The sequence below is a fragment of the Setaria italica genome, chromosome III (assembly GCF_000263155.2).
Source record: "Setaria italica strain Yugu1 chromosome III, Setaria_italica_v2.0, whole genome shotgun sequence".
Taxonomy (NCBI): Eukaryota; Viridiplantae; Streptophyta; class Magnoliopsida; order Poales; family Poaceae; genus Setaria; species Setaria italica.
This window is the reverse complement of record NC_028452.1, coordinates 3,335,569-3,354,673: the sequence shown is the minus strand read 5'-3', so window position 1 is coordinate 3,354,673 and position 19,105 is coordinate 3,335,569. Positions and strand designations below refer to the sequence as shown.

Genomic DNA, 19,105 nt, shown 5'->3' with positions numbered 1-19,105 from the left:
CAGGACCACCCCAGATTGGTGGGCCGGTCTCTGTGCCGAGATCGCGAAACCGTTTAGAAGGCACGAAGGCCCAATGATATAATTTGTTTTAAATAAAGAAAGAAATAGAGACGACAATCTCAGTACAGTCATACTGCCTCTAGTCAAGAAATTTTTCTTAACGTTTAGAACAATAGAAAAAGAAAATAAGCTGCACAACTTGTACATGACTGAAATTTTTCTTAATGTTCAGAACAAAAGAAAATGGAAATAAGTTTTGCCGTATTTGCATGTTACATATCTATTTTGCAAATACACCCCTTTCCTTTTTATTATAAGAATGGTGCACATACATGCACACCATATACATATAATGCAATTTTTTGAATTAAAATCTCACTTCCCAGCCACAATTCAGCGGAGCATGTATCGTATTTTAATTGCTGTCGGCCATTTGATCTGACTTAGGACAGGGGTAACCGGCCGGAAAGATAATCTGCATTTATCAGAATACTATGGTCTAAATAAAGTTGACCTTGGTTTCACCGTTGTTTCTATGAAGACATAGTGTAGAAAGTATCTGTCTTGTACATGGTCAAACCCCAGCTGATATTGTGTAATCTTCTCATCCCTTCCAATTTGTTAGTTGTTATGGGTACAGCTAACTAAGCTACTACGACTGTAGAAAAGCAAAGAATGAGAAAAAAGGGTTGAAAAGTGCGGTGACTAATTACCTCTAATCAAACGTTTATTTGTGCATGGGATTTGATCAAATCATCATCATCATCACAAGAGATAGTAGCCAGAGGAATGAGTTGATATAACTCCACGGTGAAGCTGCATACTTTTCTTCCTTTGGAGAATAGTACATGCAGGGCAGATATCGACTTCCTACTAGGAAGTGATATAAAAAACCTCGACGATCACCAAATCTCTTGACTAAGCGCCAGCAACACGGTAAACGAAAGCAGAAGAAATCCTAAAGAATTTCATGTCATCCTCCAGGCTCTTACGTCTCTAGTTTGTCCCGGTCATTCCACGCCGACCCTGTCAATGTTCATCCCTGAAACTTGCGCTTTGCCTGAAGAATTTTCAAAAGCAACCTTCACATATCCTTTTCTCCTAACAACTCTGTGTTTTTGCAAATGATTACGTTACGCCGCTCCTACTACAAAGTCTCTCCGAGCAACACTAGGTGGATGGTGACATATAGGTGAAGTTTTCTCCATCGTGTTTCACCGTCGATGGCTCCTCATGATTCGCGAGATTGTGATACTGAGTCCACTGACGACACGGCTTGCATGCGCATGCGCGTGGCAATTGAACACAAGTTGTTGTTACTTTAATGATGCTGCATGGAAGGAGAGGCTCTAGGTGAGATTAGGGAATGCAAGGATAGATTGGGTCTCACTTGTTGACTCGGTGCACAAACATAATACATCCATGCACACGCCATCTATCCCCAACTGCCACAACAATTCTACGTGCTCCCCGTGTATAAATAGATGTCTAGCAGCAGCGCCATCCTTCATCTCCTCATCAGCCAGCTTCAATCCTCAATCACCACTGCAGAGAGTTAAGGAGGAGTAAGACATCAGTGCGCTAGCACTTGATAGCTAGACCAATCCATTGTAGAACGTGATGAGGTCGACGTGGCTGCCATTTGCCATGGCGGCGCTCGTCCTCGCCTCGGTGTCGGCACACGCCTCGCACCTGGAGGTCGGGTTCTACAAGCACTCGTGCCCGGAGGCGGAGGAGATCGTTCGGAACGCCGTCCGCCGGGGGCTTGCCCGTGACCCCGGCGTCGGCGCCGGCCTCATCCGGATGCACTTCCACGACTGCTTCGTCCGCGGTTGCGACGGCTCCATCCTCATCAACTCGACGCCGGGCAACCGGGCCGAGAAGGACTCCGTCGCCAACAACCCCAGCATGCGCGGCTTCGACGTCATCGACGACGCCAAGGCCGTCCTCGAGGCGCACTGCCCGCGCACCGTCTCCTGCGCCGACGTCGTCGCCTTCGCGGCGCGCGACGGCGCCTACCTCGCCGGCGGCATCGAGTACCAGGTCCCCTCGGGCCGCCGCGACGGCCGCGTCTCCATCGAAGCCGAGGTGCTCAACAACAACGTCCCCGCCCCCACCGACCGCCTCCGCGAGCTCATCGAGAGCTTCAAGCGCAAGGGCCTCTCCGCCGACGACATGGTCACGCTCTCCGGCGCGCACACCATCGGGCGCTCCCACTGCTCCTCCTTCACGCAGCGCCTCTACAACTTCAGCGGCCAATTGGGCAAGACCGACCCCTCCATCGACCCCGCCTACGCCGAACACCTCAAGATGCGGTGCCCGTGGCCGTCCAGCGACGACCAGATGGACCCCACCGTGGTGCCGCTCGACCCCGTCACGCCGGCGAGCTTCGACAACCAGTACTTCAAGAACGTGCTCGCGCACAAGGTCGTGCTCACCTCCGACCAGACGCTGCTCGACAGCCCGTGGACGGCCGGGATCGTCAAGTTCAACTCCGCCGTCGAGAAGGCGTGGCAGCTCAAGTTCGCCGCCTCCATGATCAAGATGGGCAAGATCGAGGTGCTCACCGGCGACGAGGGGGAGATCAGGGAGAAGTGCTTCGTCGTCAACCCACACTACTAGTCACCGTGCCATCGCTAGAACTACACCAGTTTGCGTGTGCCACTTCTATCCATCATCCAAATTGATTCATTTTCTTATCAAAATTTTGTGTAATATCGTTGATCGTGTTTGTCAAACAGTAATTTTTGTTGGGCACCTCGTTCTATCAGTTTAAAGGAATTCCCAGTTTAAATGTACATTGTTAACAAATTGCTTTTCGTGGCCCACCCGTTCTCTATTTTGGCCCAGCCCACGAAAGTCAAGAAAACTCAAATGACCGAAACGTTTTGCTCTATACTCGGCTTCGGCTGAGCTGCTTTGGGCCATACACAATGGATTTATGCAGAAGCATCGGCCCAAAGTTATAGTATGGTCTGTGCATCGTTGTATTAAGCAGAAGAGAGTTCTTGCTGAAAGAGCTGGTCGGAGCTGAAAGAGCCGAGTGAAAAAGAAGATACAAGAGATCGAATTCTTGCTGCGTTGCGATTAGCTTCGCCGCCTTAGCTGCCACTGTTGGTGGCGCCGCACACCTTCCTGATCTCACCCTGGTTCCCGGTGAGCACCTCGATGCCGCCCATCCTCACCATCGCTCCGGCGAACCTCGCCATCCACGCGACCGGGTTGTCGGCGTTGTCCTGCACCATTTTCGCCGTGGCGGCGTCGCTCGTCAGCGTCTGGTCCGACTTGAAGAGCACCTCCCTGGTGCCCAGGTTCTTGTAGTACTGGTTGCTCAGCACGTTGGGGTCCGTGATGTTGTTGTTGTTGAGCACCGTGCCGCCGCCGCTGCTCTGCGGGCACACCTTCCTCAGCGCGGCGGCGTAGGTGGCGTTCAGGGTCGGGTCGACGGCGGGGTACAGCCGGGGAGTGACGAAGGAGCAGTGGGTGATGCCGAAGGAGTGCGCGCCGGAGAGCGCCACCAGGTCGCCGGCGCTCAGGCCCTTGGCGGAGAAGCTGCCGACGAGCTGCTGGACCTGCATGTTCGGGGCCGGGATGCTCCCGAAGATGTCGCGCAGGTCGGAGGCGAGCCCGTCGCGGCGGCCGCCCAGCATGGGGAAGGTGAAGCCGCCGGAGACCATGGCGGAGTCGCGCGCCGCGAAGGCTAGGATGTCGGCGCAGGAGACCACGCCGGGGCAGACGGCCTCCACGGCAGCTTTGATGGTGTTCACGGCGTCGTAGCCGCGCAGCGGGATGGCCAGCTTCTCCGGCTGCGGGTTGCTGCTCGACTGGTCCAGCAGAATGGAAGCGTCGCAACCCTGGAAATCACATGAAGTTGTTTAATTGTATATTTGAACTTGAAACGACACCGATCGATCATAAGACAGGAAATACAATAGTATGGCTGTGGCATAAAGATGATCATCATATCATATCATATCATATCAAATAATCACCTTGACAAAGCAGTCGTGGAAGAAGAGGCGCACGATGGCGGCGCCCATGGTGGGGTTGTTGGAGATGATCTTCACGGTGGCGTTGCGCACCGCCTCCTCGGCTTTGGGGCACGACGAGCTGTAGAAGTTGTACTGCAATGTCCCGGACGCCGTGCTCATCATCAGCGCAGCGGCGGCCAACGCCATGAGCAGCAAGGCCTGGCATGCTGAGATCGCCATCGCCATGTTTCTGTTTATATTAAGCTAGCTAAAGCTCTCTGAAATCTAGTGATAGACGATCCAGCTGTGCGTGTGTACTAAGAAGAGAGAGTGGAGGGAATGTGTGATGGTGACAGTGGTGTGGTCTTTGCGTGTATTTATAGGATGTGCGTGTTAATGACTTGATGTATCTTTGCAAGAGAGTTCACTGCATTTTATTTCTTTATGTGTTTGATAGTGTTAACTGCAAAATGATTTGAGAGGTTAATGACTACCACACACCATAAAACCGGTTACAACAATTGGCAGTTGGCATGCGGAGCAGCTAGAGGTGGTAGCCTCTCGTTGACATTGGGATCAGTACGTGTCCAGGGAAGGGATCGAAGTACTTGCAAGTTTGAGCGCATTGACATTTCACACTTTAATTTGGGAGCTCTCCTCTACCGACAAAGGAACAAAAGCAACAGAACGAAGTAGTCGGTTGACCAGCACAATGTTTAATTTCACACTTGTTGGGAAAGCATGCGTGACCAAGAAGTTTCAATTCAGTTTAAATTCAGTTTAGTATAATCTAGCCATAGCCTGGCGCGTTTGTGTTGTCTATTGATTGAGGTCGCATATGATTAGACAGACGGACACATAACCTTTGTAGAGATCTGGGGAGAAATATATATTGCATTGGTCGACATTCTCCCCGCTAATTGTTGTGTCTGTTTCTTATTAACAAAGAATGTCAACCGACTAATTAAAGGGTCGTTTTAGCACATAATCTGCCATGCACGACATTGGAAGATAGATGTTGCTCTTTTTGTCTCTCCTTCTCGATCTTGTTCGATTACATTCTCCCCACTATAATTGCTGGAAGATGGAAGAGACCGACCGTCAACAGCAAACAGAAAGCATACCGATGGAAAATATGTATAATATGTAGTGTCAGTCAATAATACTTACATGTACGCGCGTTCTAGAGAGCAAGTGTGGCCGGAAGGATTTACTACTATTAACTCGGTATCAAATATTTGTCGCTATTGACTTTTTAATCCTGATATTTGATCATTCGTCTTATTATAATGTAAGTATCATTTATTTTGCGTATTTTAAACCTGACTTATCTTTTCATACATTTGCAATAATTTTTTAAATAAGATAAGAAAAAGTCAGCAGCGATAGGGAGTACATGTAGACCCAAAATAATGTTTGTTTTGCACCCCATTGCATGCATGTCTGAATGGGAGTTCTAGTCGTTTGTTAATTATGGTGTGGAGACAAAATTTACATTGGATGACGGTGGATTAACAAGGAATTAAGGACAAGAGATAGATCCCAATGATTAGCTGTGCCTGTGCAGGCCTGCAGCTTGTTGACTTGAGTTTGGACGACAATATATGTTTTATACCCAACGCCCTATATACAATGGGGTCGTAGAAAAATTCTTCTGGCCAGCCCACAAACCACTCTCTCTTTCAGTTGGGTATGCTCAACGTGCAACATCAGGGTATGTAGCAACCGTATGTAATTTAAAAGGTTATTTCCGAATACCATATTATTTCCCAACTAAGTCAATACGAGTTCGATCATCTCTTATGTCCAAGCCACTGACAATTAGGTTGAAGTGCATTTTTTGTTGCGTGGAAAAAAAAAGCTTTCATCCCTTGTCTTTGGATGTAAAACGACAAGGCATATGAAGTTTTGAATCCATACTTATGTTTTGACGTTGGTCAATCCTACATATACTCAAAATTGATGATGAATGCTTGATCTAGTTGTGAACATAAACAGTCTCATGATCACTGGCAGTCCCCTGATCACTGGAACATTATTTGGCGGTCACGTACACCCTGACCCTCATGTAGCAAAACTAGCTTTGATCCATACGGAAAGAAGCAATATCTTCCTATGTATAGGATTAGTACCCATACATTAATACGAGAGAGACAAAAGAACATGACAGATATAGATCGACGTGGATTAATGCACCTTCAGTTGAGTTGACATATCATTGTCGACAATCAGACATGATCATTAGTGGAGATAATAATTGTTGGATTTATGAGACCGGCAGTGGGGTTACTCAAGTGGTTGATTTGTAGGTGAGGGCAATTGTGAAACCAAGATCTCAAAGGTAATCACGAGAACACGAAGGGACACGAAGGTTTTTAGACAGGTTCGGGCCTCCGGAGAGTAATACTCTACGTCCTGTATTCTGGTTTGTATTGCTTTGTGCGAGATTGGAATCGATGAGTTTTTCTTCCCCTCGGGGGTGCCTTTGACCGTCTTATATAGGCTGATGACCAAGGATTATAAGTCGGTTTGGATCTAATCTACTCGGTCTTTTACATTAAAAGCAATAAGTCGGACTACAAAATGTGTCCTATGATGTCCGGGTAGATTTAGATAGTCTTGTTGCCTTGACGTGTACTCCAAGTAACTGCATATTCTTGGCCCGCACGCCCCTGGTCGGTAGGGACCCATGTGGTATCCATATCCCTCAAGCCCCCGAGCAATGTGTAGGTGAACATGAACTTGAGGTTATCACAGCGAAGCTTGAATTTAGGTCAGCTGAAGCTGGGATGATGTCATGGTGACGGGGAGGCTGCGTAGTGCTCAAAAGAAGGAAATCCGAGTGAGCGGAGAGCCAACGCGCAGAGCGAAGACAAGCGCCGAGTTGATGAATCCTGACGTCCAGCAGGTTGGAGCGACGGGTGCGGAGGGCGTCGCAAGACGCACTCCGTAGGAGTAACCCTGAGCATTGAAGCGATTTCTACATGCTATCTAATAATGTATACAAAATATGACATATCTTTTGTCCCTATACTATAATATTTCTACATGCTCGTCTAATCATATGCGACCTTAAGTCCTTAACGAAGGAACAAAAATTTTGGTACTCATATTTTGCCTATTTCCTTGTATATACCAAAGTAAAATGCGCAATTTTTTTTCATTGGTGTTGGGGTGCGCCTTAGGTAGACTAAGGTTAGAAACCCCCATTGTGTGTAGAAGAGGACCGAAAAGGGTGCTAAGGGCCTGATCGTAAGGATTAGAGACTCATTTGTGGCGTCCAAGGACCTCATTGTTATAGTTTAGGGACCTCATTGTAATACTAAACTCCACTAATGGAATCAATGTAAACAGCCTCCTCCTCCTCCACCTTATAAAAGGAACGCAAGGGGAGTGAGAAGGGGGACTTGGCCCCATTTTGCTCATTTTGATCACTCAGCTCACCTGGTTCTATCTCTCTCGTTATTTCGAAGCTAAGAAAGAATGTTGCTCATTCTGTGTTGTGGTCCAGCTTCTCCCGAGATCAGACCCCAACATTTAGCGCCCACCGTGTTTCGGTATGAAATAAAATTCACGAACAGCATAAGAAACAAAGAGATTATAACCGATTGAAGCGAAACTGTCAGTCCACTTTGTGTTTTGCCCGAAGCTACCCAGAGTGACACGACGTCACCCAGCAGCATCAAAATACTGAGCAACTCAAGTCGGCAGCCCGAAGCTGTAAGCTCTCGCGACGTGCCAGCGTCACGAAATTGTTAACCTCGAGTTCCAAGCCATCGACTGAAGTTGAACTCTATCGAAGCTAGGCACATGCATGCATGCAGGCACACATGCAAGCACGGATACCAGCGTCCCGAAGTTGCGTCACGAAGCCAGGCACGCAAGCAAGCACACCAAGAGTACTGCTACACTGCTTGTTCTTATCCTGACACAGACCAAAGGTCGAGCTCCCTCGTTCGTGCCCGAAGCAGTTAGCTATCCCGAAGCTGTTAACCTCGAGCTCTGACGACAAGTGCGCGCCTGGCTGTCGGTGGCGTCCCTTGCCTCGCAGCGCACCGGAAAGAGAGACGACAAGTGGATCCCCGGCCCTACGAGGCACTGAAACTGAGAGCAGCATCGGACATGGTGGTCGTACGGGTCGATCTGGATTGTTCATCCTTGCGCCATGCATCGATCAGCGTTCTGGATACTGTTTGGCATCATCGGCCGATCATGGCTGCGGTGATCCTATCCTCTCCTGCGATGCGAGAGAGAGAGATGTCTGCTGCTGCCTGCAGCGTCCGGTCGAGCTCCCTCGTTCGTGCCCAACCCAACAAGTTCTCCAGCGGAGCTCCGAGCCATTAGCCAAAGTTGCTAACTCTAGCAAAGCTATTATTCCTCACAAGGTTGCAGGCTGCTGGTAGAGCGAAGCTGTTACGGCAGCACTACTCGAAGCTGCGGAACCTCTCAACTCATGTTTCATCCGTAACCTCCGGTGCCCGGACTGACTTCTCCTGTCGCTGCTAGACGTGTTCTCGACTGCTTGCTGCAGCAATGGATGCCGAAGATGCAGAACCTCCGCAAGTCAAGTTGTTCCCGGAAGCTCCGCGAGCCAAGCTGCGGAAGGAACCTCGAAGGCCCGGCTGCGCACGAAACAAGCACAGAGCTACGGGCTGCAGCCTCCACCGGTGAAAGCTCAACGGTCCGAGCACGACACATACCCGCGATCGACGATCAAGTTAGATATACACTGTCCATCGGGTGAATGTTACACGTGATAACCAGCTAAGACTCAAACCTTTGTTTGCTTCCTTAGACATCTCTTTTCTTCATGCTTCTTAGATTCGCGCATGCCAGATTTGTATAACATGTCTTTTGCAAGTATTAGCTCTGAGATTTACTGCTCCTTAGCTTCGGGTGAACCTTAGTTTTCTTTCTTTCACCAACTTATAGGACTTAATTAACCAATGCAAGTCAACTCTAGTATAAGCATGTGACTATTTGAACTATTTATACATGTGGCTATCTAACCTATGCCAACATATCAGTAGCTCATTTTAATACAATGTCTTATCCCCCATGAGAATAAGTTCAAATTGATAGTCGAAGCAACCAAGAGTTGCGATATCGACTAGAGCTTGACGCTTGAGAAGTAAGTCCACAAAAGCTTGAGCACGAGCAAACTTTTATCGACTTATCTATTTACTTGTATTGTTACAATATGGCGGATTCTAGTCATGCAGGTTACAACTCATATATTGAAATTTTCTTCCTCTAACATGCAGGTTCTCACCATTGTAAGTACTTCTTCACCCGCCTAAAGCTAACCCCTTTTATATTAGACTCTCGCACTTTTCATTTTCAAGGACATTGGTTTTCACCTCGTAACCAAGTCAAGAATCGCGGCATGATACATTGGGTTTAATGGCATATTGGAGTTATCTCTGTTGGAACTCATCAGTTATTGGCCTTCCACTATAATGGTTGCCAAAGCACCAAGCCACAATCTTCGGATGCTGATTAAGGCGATTTAGGGTACCATTCTGTTGTGTGCTCAAGTTTCAGTCAAAACCACCCACAAGTTGGCATTTTCTGCAGCCATGAGATATATCTTTGCATATGCAAACATTTCATTCATATGCATCAAAGTATGCATAAAATCATCGCATTGCATAGACGCATTAGTTTTATGCATAAATCGCATTGACAACAAGTTGTGTAACCTCGTGTGAGTACGTGGAGGAGAGTATGATGATCAAGTGCAACAACAAGTTGCGTAACCTCACGTGAGTACGCGGAGGAGAGTATGATGATCAAGTGCAACAACAAGTTGCGTAACCTCGCGTGAGTACGCGGAGGAGAGTATGATTTTCCATGATTAAGTACAACAGCAAGTTGTGTAACCTCGCGCTGGTATGCGGAGGAGAGTATGATTTTCCATGATTAAGTGCAACAAGAAGTTGCGTAACCTCACGTGAGTATGCGGAGGAGAGTATGATGATTAAGTGCAACAACAAGTTGCGTAACCTTGCGTGAGTACGCGGAGGAGAGTATGATTTTCCATGATTAAGTACAACAGCAAGTTGCATGATCTCGCGCTTTTATGCGGAGGAGAAAAGTGTGATGGCATCAAAGATTCAGCGCACCAATAAGTTGTGTAACCTTGCGCTTCTCATGAGGATGAAAAATAACGGATTCGGACGAGCCTAGCAAAGATAATATATACTACACTAAAGACCAAAGCGTGCTATATGCGCAAGAAGCAAATTTTTCTCACCCCCTTTTTTCTTGCTCACAAAAGAGTCAACCTCGACAACCAGAGATGGCATCCAAGGGGCTCAACCTCGGCATTCAAGGGGCTCAACCTCAGCATCATCTACTACATCGGTTCGAGGAAGACCAACCTCGACAACCTCCGCCACTTCGCGTCCTCCCGCTACGTCGCCTCTAAGGGCTCCACCTCGGCATCACCCTCGATTTTGCCTTCGCTACATCGACTTGAGGGCTTGCCCTCGGCATCGTCGTCAACATCGAGGTCATCACCAACTTCGCGTACAGCTCAATTTCGTCCAACGCTACTGCATCGACAACTTCCAATACCTGCAGAACTTCCCCCGCGAGCACCAGCCAAGAGGGGCTGGGGTGTACTGGAAGACCAGTCCATCTTAGTTGTCGGGTGCCCGCGAGAGAAGCTCCGAAGCTGCTGCTATTGCCATCAACAACGACTACTCCTGGAGCCCACGAGAGAAAGTTCGAAGGTGTTGCAATCACCGTCGGTGGTGACTACTTCGACTACATCGGCTTGTGAAGCAAGTATTGATGATCGAGGTTTAGGAGAAAAACCCTATGTAGCCATAGTCTGAATTGTAACTAGGCCTCTTCTACCAGGAGCAACTATTAGGTCTTGTTGTGCCGGCCAAGACCGAATAGTTGAGGGGCTACTATTGGGGGTGCGCCTTAGGTGGACTAAGGCTAGAAACCCCCATTGTGTGTAGAAGAGGCCCGAAAAGGGTGCTAAGGGCCTGATTGTAAGGATTAGAGACTCATTTGTGGCATCCAAGGACCTCATTGTTATAGTTTAGGGACCTCATTGTAATACTAAACCCCACTAATAGAATCAATGTAAACAACCTCCTCCTCCTCCACCCTATAAATGGAACATAAGGGGAGTGAGAAGGGGGACTTGGTCCCATTTTGCTCATTTTGATCACTCGGCTCACATGGTTCTATCTCTCTCATTGTTCCGAAGATAAGAAAGAATGTTGCTCATTCTGTGTTGTGGTCCAGCTTCTCCCGAGGTCAGACCCCAACAATTGGAGAGCAACTCCAAGAGGCTGCTAATCTTACCTCCAATACTTTTTTTTTAGGAAAAAAGGAGAAAAAACGAACTCCAACAGTCCACCCAAACCTTCCCCAATTTTTTAGCAACGCTAAAAAACAGCCTACCACCGTGTATATTTTAGCGTTGGCATTCCTCCCCCAATCCTGATTCCCGCACGCTCGCGTGTCCCTTCCGATGGGCCCAATACGATGACGTGGCCTGTTTTAAAATATTGGGGGCTATTTATTAGCGATCTGCTGTGGATTGATATGTTTTTGGGGGAAATTTTTTTTAGAAGAACCCCCAATACATAGTTTTGGGGAAGAATTTTTTAGAGTACTCTTGGAGTTGCTCTAAGTGGGTAACTAGATGTATTCCCGTGCACACATAGTCTATATACTACTTTTTTTTTGATAAATTTGGAAAAAAAAATCCAGCCTCTACATCATCATGAGATGTACGCACTAGCTAGTTAAGGAGAAATGACATTTTTAGATCAGCCGCTTCATCCTGTATAGATTACGGCGATTCCAGGAGAGGTCATTCCCATATTAGAGTCAACCACTAGTTAATACGCAGTAGTTAGTTGGAATCATGTCCTAATTAATCTCCAAGTGAACGAAATTAGCACGTACTACTTGCCAAGTGGCAAATTAACTGACAATGTCAACACGCCTTGCACCAGCATATATCTAGCTGTGCCACACGTGTACCGGCCAGTGCATGGTGTGGTAGTAACGACCTCCCAAAGCATTTTTTTCCTCAAGCTTCCAAATGATTGTTGCAGTAAGGAAAATGAAAAGCAAAGAAAAATGCAGTGTGGACTCTCTGTAGAGGCATGATGTATAAATACCCTCATGTACCACACCACTGCCATCATCAAACATTCTCTGATCTGCACGTCTCTTTCAGTAGGTAGATACATTATCAGGTACCTTGATCTGTTCTATAGCTTTCTAATAAAAGCTTTGAATCGGTTAAGGAGTTGATTAAGCTGAAGAAGCATGGCGACGGCGACATCAGCATGCAACGCCATGCTTCTCATGGCGTTCGTCGTGGCTGCTGCGCTGAGCACGCCGTCGCGGGCACAGTCGCCGCTGCAGTACAACTTCTACGCCAACTCGTGCCCGCAAGCTGAGGCGACGGTGCGCAACGTCACCGAGGGGATCATCGCCAAGGACCGCACCATGGGCGCCGCCTTCATGCGCCTCTTCTTCCACGACTGCTTTGTTAGGGTAACTACTATTGATGATTGATATGGATGCATTAATTAGATGTCAAAAATATGTTATTAGCATGCATCCGTATGCACACATGTCAACGAGTAGAGATTTTGGTTTTGCAGGGCTGCGACGCTTCCATTCTGCTCGACCCGACCGCCAACAACACGCAGGTGGAGAAGAAGGCGATCGCGCTGCGCGGCTACGACGCCGTGAACAAGATCAAGGCCGCCGTGGAGTCCGACTGCCCCGGCGTGGTCTCCTGCGCCGACATCCTCGCCTTCGCGGCGCGGGACTCGGCCGTCGTCTCCGGCGGCTTCGCCAGCTTCGCCATGCCCTCGGGCCGCCGCGACGGAACCGTCTCCAACTTCATCGAGGTGCTCCAGAACATCCCATCCCCGATCTTCAAGCTCCAGGAGCTCATCAAGAACTTCGCCGCCAAAGGCTTGAGCATCGACGACCTCGTCACGCTCTCCGCCGCGCACTCCTTCGGGCAGGCGCACTGCTCCTTCGTCAACGGCCGACTGTACCCGACCGTGGACCCGACCATGAACGCCACCTACGCTGATACTCTGAAGACGGTGTGCCCCCCGCCGGGCAGCAATGGCGGCGACCCGGTGATCAACAACAACCGCGTCACGGACCCGAACGTGCTGAGCAACCAGTACTACAGCAACCTGGTGACCGGGCAGGTGCTCTTCGTGTCGGACCAGCAGCTCATGAACAGCAGCTACACGGCGGCCAAGGTGGCCAACAACTCCGCGGACGCTGCGACATGGATGGGGCAGTTTGCCGCGGCGCTGGTGAAGATGGGGCGCATCCAGGTGCTCACAGGGACCGCCGGTCAGGTCAGGAAGTACTGCAACGTCGTCAAAAGCTAGCTGATCTGATTAAGCAAGACACCGAGCTGCTATATATACAACTCATGCATTGCAAATCGGTAGCAAAGCACTATGTATTCATTGTCGTTTCAGCACCTTCTTACTCCATTCGTTAAAGAAAAAACATTCTTTTTCACTCCTTGACTTCCTTTGCTATATGTAAAGTTGCTAATTGTCTAATCTACATAATTCACTGATACACATTATTAGTGATCAATTAATAATATAGATAATTGTAGAGGACCTTTCATGAAAGGGTGTGGATCTTTCGTGAAGGGGCCAACTCCCAAGGGACATGATGCCCTTTGTGCATGTCCTTTCCCTTGTATAAATATGTAATCAGACCATTCATTCAATCAATGAAGAGAATCTCAGATTCATTCTTTCAGTCTCTCTTTCTACTTTCAACACATTATCAGACACGTATGCTCTCCACTGGGCATAAAGGAGACAGGGGCCAGAAGGCCTCAACACCATGGGGAATGGAAGAACGAAAGAGGCGTCGGCCTCTGTCCAGCGACGATGCAAGCGGCCAGGGCTGGCCGGGGGGGAGGGGGGGCAGGGTGTGCGGCCTCCCTGGGTCCCCAAATCCCAGGAGCATAGTAACGGTAACACAATTTTTAGGGCAAGAGCAATGCTTATGTTCCAAATAGCATTAAGGTGGGGGCCCAGAAAAAGGTAGCTTTTGTTACTGCCCCGCCCACAATGGTTCACAGTAAAAGGTGACATTAAGGTGGGCCCACTTCGTGGTTAAAAAAGAGCCCAATTCATCTACCACACCCCCTCATCCCTATCGCCTCGGCAGAACGGCGGACGGGCGGAGATCAGATAGGAGATCGTCAATTCACTTTTGTGGTCAGGTGATTTGATTGTCAATTCCCCAATTCTCCATACCATTAATTCTTAAATCACCATCAGAAGTTATTTAATCTCAACTGATTTATAACTATTGTGTATTTATAATAATTTCAAGACTGTGGGATATCATGTCGTCTAGAAAATATAAATCAGGTAACCAAAAAAGGAAAAGAAAAATATGTGTGGATGAGTTGATAGAATTACAGAGAGGAGCTATGGATAAATTTTGCAAGAGTAATCAAGGCCCTGAGAATAATACGGGCACTTCGACGAACCCAAATGAGTTGGCAATAGTTGTTGTGGATGAACCAACTAATGGGAATCAGGAAGAAAATGTTAACATCAACGTCGATGATAACAATGTAAGTGACTCTGAGAACACAGTAAATGCATCAGGTGCACATGCACAGTCTGCTAGTGTTGATGATCAACCGGTTTATACTTCAGATATTTATGATCCAAGAAATTGGGATAATCTTAATAATAAAGCAACAGACATATTAGTGGAGAAAGGGCCTAAAAGAGAAAAAAATATCAAATTTCCTAAGTGACTTTGCATCAAGGAATGTTAGAAGAAACTTTTAAGAAAATGTGTATAAATAATTTGATATGAATATTGCTTTTAGATATATTTAAGCATTTATTGGTAACATTTCATATATATTTGTTATAATATTTATATTAAAGGGTCCCGAGTTTTACTTTCGCCCCGGACCTCCCAAATCTCAGGACCAGCCCTGCAAGCGGCATCAGGTTCCTCGCCGGCGACGTCTTCCACGACTTCATTGTCACCAACCACGAGATGAATGAACACGTTGCTGGTCGGGTCGCTTCAGGCCGATTTGGGCCACAAGGCCACCAGGCTTCGCATCCGCAGCGCAGGCCAAAAACCAAGCCGGATCGGGCTGCGTTCAACAATTCAGTCTCCACCCAATTCACCTTGCAAATTTTACAACAAAGCCCTCAGGCTTATGTTTATTTACATGTTTAGAATATTCTATTCTACATGTTTATAATTAGTCCCTGGATTGTTCTGTAATTATGTGTTGTCATGCACATTACTAAGTATACAATCAGGTATTAGTACCCATGTAATAAGAATGCCAAATTTATCGCAGTAATTGAGCATCATCATGATCTGCAGATCTTTCATTGGTGTTAGAACAATCTTTACATATGCAATTTATTTTGTTTGCATAATTAATCCTCAATCAATATTCTACATCATGTAGAAGATGGTGCAAAATTAAAATTAAGGCATATAAATATGTTTTTGGAACAACACAAGGTGATGCGACCTAGGCATGGGCTGCGATAAGTTCTTATCTAAGAATTTATTTGCCCTGAGACCGTACTTGTAGGCAGCAAATTTTCTCATCACTGAGAGGTCTACATCTTATGATAATTACCTTGAACGTGTATATCCAAAATTTCACGCAATGAAAAAATTGAATTCAATACGACTATCAAGTCATTCATTCCCACAAGAATATAAGTAATACATTTACAGCAGTTGCAGTGCCCATTGACATGTATCTTAATTTTGTTGCAAGAATCATCTTGCCTTCACTATTTTTGCATAATCATAACACCAACATGATGATTACTCTCCAAATGACCTCCTAATATTGCTAGTGTAACACATATAAGTGGAGTCTAAGGCATTTATTGCAATCATGCAAACTATACCTATGATAACGAGTTCCTCGTCCACTACTTCAATATCTACACCATTCTGGTGACTATATTTTGATGTGTTAACACACTAGTACATAATGATCGAGTCACACTCGATAATAGCAGCGATTTCATCACCTATCAAAAATGAGGTCCACACTACTTGTCGTTGTCGAGATTAACGGATCAAGACTACGACTAGTAAATTTCTTTTATACGTGTAAGGCTTTGGATGGTGGCGTGAGAGGACATGGGGTTAGACTGGTTCGGGCAAGGAAAGCTGTACGTCCAGTATGAGGAGCAGCTCGTGTTCCTCACGCAAAGTCTGTAGTAGGGGTTACAAACGGGTGAAAGAGGGAGCTGGTCCCAAGTCTCTTGGGTGTGCACTGATGCTCGTGAAGAGGGTGTGTGGGTTCTGTTCGCTTGAGAGTCCTCTTGTCTCGAGGCCCCTGGTTCTCCTTTTATAGCGCAAGGAGGGTACCGGGGTTACAGGTGACCCAGGTGTCAGGAGAAGTAAAAGAGATAAGCTAAGTAAAGTAAAAATACAAGGAGAAGGATCAAGTCCCTGGATCGCCGCCTCCTGCTCCGGCCTTCGGCTCCTGTCAGCGTGGCCACCGGAGGAGGGCGGCTGTCGTCGGATCCTGTCGCCGATCTCCCGGGCGACCGTCGCCGCCGAGCATGATGATGGTGTTCGGTCGTGGTGACTGTGCACGTTGAGGGAGACGGCTGACCCCTGTTGTCCTGCTTACGGCCCGTGGAACACGGACGTCACGTCCTTGTCACCGGATAGGCCGAGCACGAGAACGGGCGGCGCTCCCTCCTGTGCTGGGCGGCGCATGCAATGAGTGCCCTATGGCGAATCAGGGGGAGCCGCGGCCACTGTAGCCTGTGCGGTTGTGGCTATAGTGTTCTGCCCGGGTACTTGTGGCGGGTCACGTCGAGGGGCGCGGGCGCCTTTCTGCGCGCCAGAGCCGCAGCGCATTTATGGAAAGATCGGTGGGGGGCCCACGAGATCCGCGCCCTCGTCTGTCGGTCTGCGCCCGAGGCGGATCCTTGTCTTGTGGGCCCGGATGAGTCTGACCCCTTACGCCCGGGGTCGGGCGAGACGGAGCCTTGCGGCGAGGGGTCGGGCGTACCCGACCCTGGGACCGTGGGTCGGGCGAGGCGGAGTTTCGCCATCGAGGGGTCGGGCGTATCCGACCCCGGGGCCCTAGGTCGGGCGAGACGGAGTGGGATGCTCCTTGCCCATGCCGGGTCGGCGGTGATCGTCATTACTGCAGGTCGGCCTGGGCCTTCATGATTGTTGTTTTAAGGGGCGTAAGGAGGTCGTTAATATTTCCCCCCAACACTACTTGTAATTCATGTAGCATTTTTGAATCTACAACATTTTCCATAGAGTAATTCAAGACTCATCTTGAATTCAAAAGTGCAACATATTTAAGTGACTATCTTCTATCATATATACATAGACTATATTTTGGCAATGATCATCAGATCATCTATTCTCACAAGAATGGAGTCCAAAACATGTGTAGCGACTTTTGTCGCCTTTCAATTATAGAATAGTCCACTTATAATCAAGTATCAAATTGATTCAAAAATTTTGCACAATATTATATTTCATGCTATATAATCTACTACTCGAGTAAATTCATCAAAATACATTATCTCATGTAGGACATGACTAATGTTTCCAAAATGAATTTTCCAAATTCGCATTGGATGGGATTTACTCTCTAACATGGGCACTTGATATCAACAATATCATTGGGAGATTCAAGGCACCAATGCCACCATAATAATAAAGTACCCAATCCATTATTAGCATTACCACACATGCACCTTTGTGTGTTACTACATTCCCTCCATTTAGATTTTACAAGTCTAAGTATCCAAAGGAGCATGATCCATTTATTCTTTAAACTCCCGATAGAGTTATCAACAAAGAATAGAACTTTCAGTTCATGAAATTTATAACACAATGGATCCCATACATAAAATGTCACTTTCCTAAAAAGTGACCATAAAGACAAACCTCATGTTTGTCTCAAGTGTGGTTGTACATTTATGTACACATAATTTCCAAATCAAATATTTGGTTCAAACAATACCTCCACTCCATTGGAGGAAAGCGAGTTCAAGGAGATCAATTTGAAGTTCACTTCAATAAATTAGATCTCCATAGGTTTCCATATAATTCATGGAAATTATCATTAGTTCAACAGTATACTACTATATGTTGTATATTGTCCATCATTAAATCATGTACCTCATGCATGGTATTTATTCGGAATCCAACTAGAAAGAAAAGGAATTTCATTTAGTGGATCATATAACCACTATCACAATTATGGGAGATATATACTCTTCTCACAGGTATTCCATTATTAATCGTAGATGCACTCATGTATTCTACAAATACCCAACATTCAACTTGGTAAAATGGACATGGAAATTCAATATTCATAAAATTCCTTTCATATCATCTAGGATATGTTATATGTACATACATTGATCCCATATGACATGTTGCGTATAAAATAATTTTTCAATCTTAATTATATTAAGAATTGGCATGATAGCCTTGGTCATTCTAACTCATGGATGATAAGAAAAATTATTATCAATTCTATTGGTCATAGCATACATTCTCAAAATTCTCAAATTTTGTGCACCGCATGTGTCACAAGAGAATTAATTTTAAGGCACTCTTCCTTAAAATTTCAAATAATGAGCCACTAAATTTCTTGAACGCATTCAAGATAAGTTGCTCATATTCAGCCATTTATGAACTATCTATGCACTCTAAAGTGCTCATGAATGCATTTGCAAATAGTCCCAAATATATCCCTTATTGATCATAAGGCATCACAATTTTACCAAATTAATTGCTCTAATTTTTCAACTAAGAGCAAAATTTACCTGGACACAGAATCAAATCCATTCATATGGAATTATTTGGTTTTGGGAACTAAATCACTAAGTCCCTATGTTCATACCAATTATGGCTTAATTGAATCTCTTATAGAGATAACCCACTTATATGACAATCAAAATAGAATTCAATTTATCAACATTAAGTTGATAATACGCGGACTTACACACCACATAATTTAAATTCATAAAATTGCAATCCTCTGTTGCAGTTAGTACATGGGAACTTGACCACAACCAAATATTTCCCATCTGCATTTCGGA

At 46.4% G+C, this 19,105-nt stretch overlaps 3 protein-coding genes across 3 annotated transcripts; 2 read left to right on the top strand and 1 right to left on the bottom strand.

Moving 5' to 3' along the window:
• Positions 1 to 1,525: 1,525 nt before the first annotated feature.
• On the top strand, positions 1,526 to 2,811 carry LOC101763748 (peroxidase 5). Its single transcript, XM_004960352.3, has one exon. The coding sequence runs from the start codon at positions 1,621 to 1,623 to the stop codon at positions 2,620 to 2,622; it is 1,002 nt and encodes a 333-aa protein (XP_004960409.1). The 5' UTR covers positions 1,526 to 1,620; the 3' UTR covers positions 2,623 to 2,811.
• A 167-nt stretch (positions 2,812 to 2,978) lies between these two features.
• Positions 2,979 to 4,301, bottom strand: LOC101776333 (peroxidase P7). Its single transcript, XM_004963377.2, has 2 exons — positions 3,993 to 4,301; positions 2,979 to 3,854 (listed from the first exon to the last, which is right to left on the bottom strand). Exons 1-2 carry the CDS (start codon positions 4,215 to 4,217, stop codon positions 3,102 to 3,104), a joined length of 978 nt encoding a protein of 325 aa, XP_004963434.1. The 5' UTR covers positions 4,218 to 4,301; the 3' UTR covers positions 2,979 to 3,101.
• Positions 4,302 to 12,171: 7,870 nt separating this feature from the next.
• On the top strand, positions 12,172 to 13,508 carry LOC101775928 (peroxidase 2). Its single transcript, XM_004963376.2, has 2 exons — positions 12,172 to 12,506; positions 12,617 to 13,508. The coding sequence occupies exons 1-2, from the start codon at positions 12,276 to 12,278 to the stop codon at positions 13,370 to 13,372; spliced, it is 987 nt and encodes a 328-aa protein (XP_004963433.1). The 5' UTR covers positions 12,172 to 12,275; the 3' UTR covers positions 13,373 to 13,508.
• Positions 13,509 to 19,105: the final 5,597 nt, after the last annotated feature.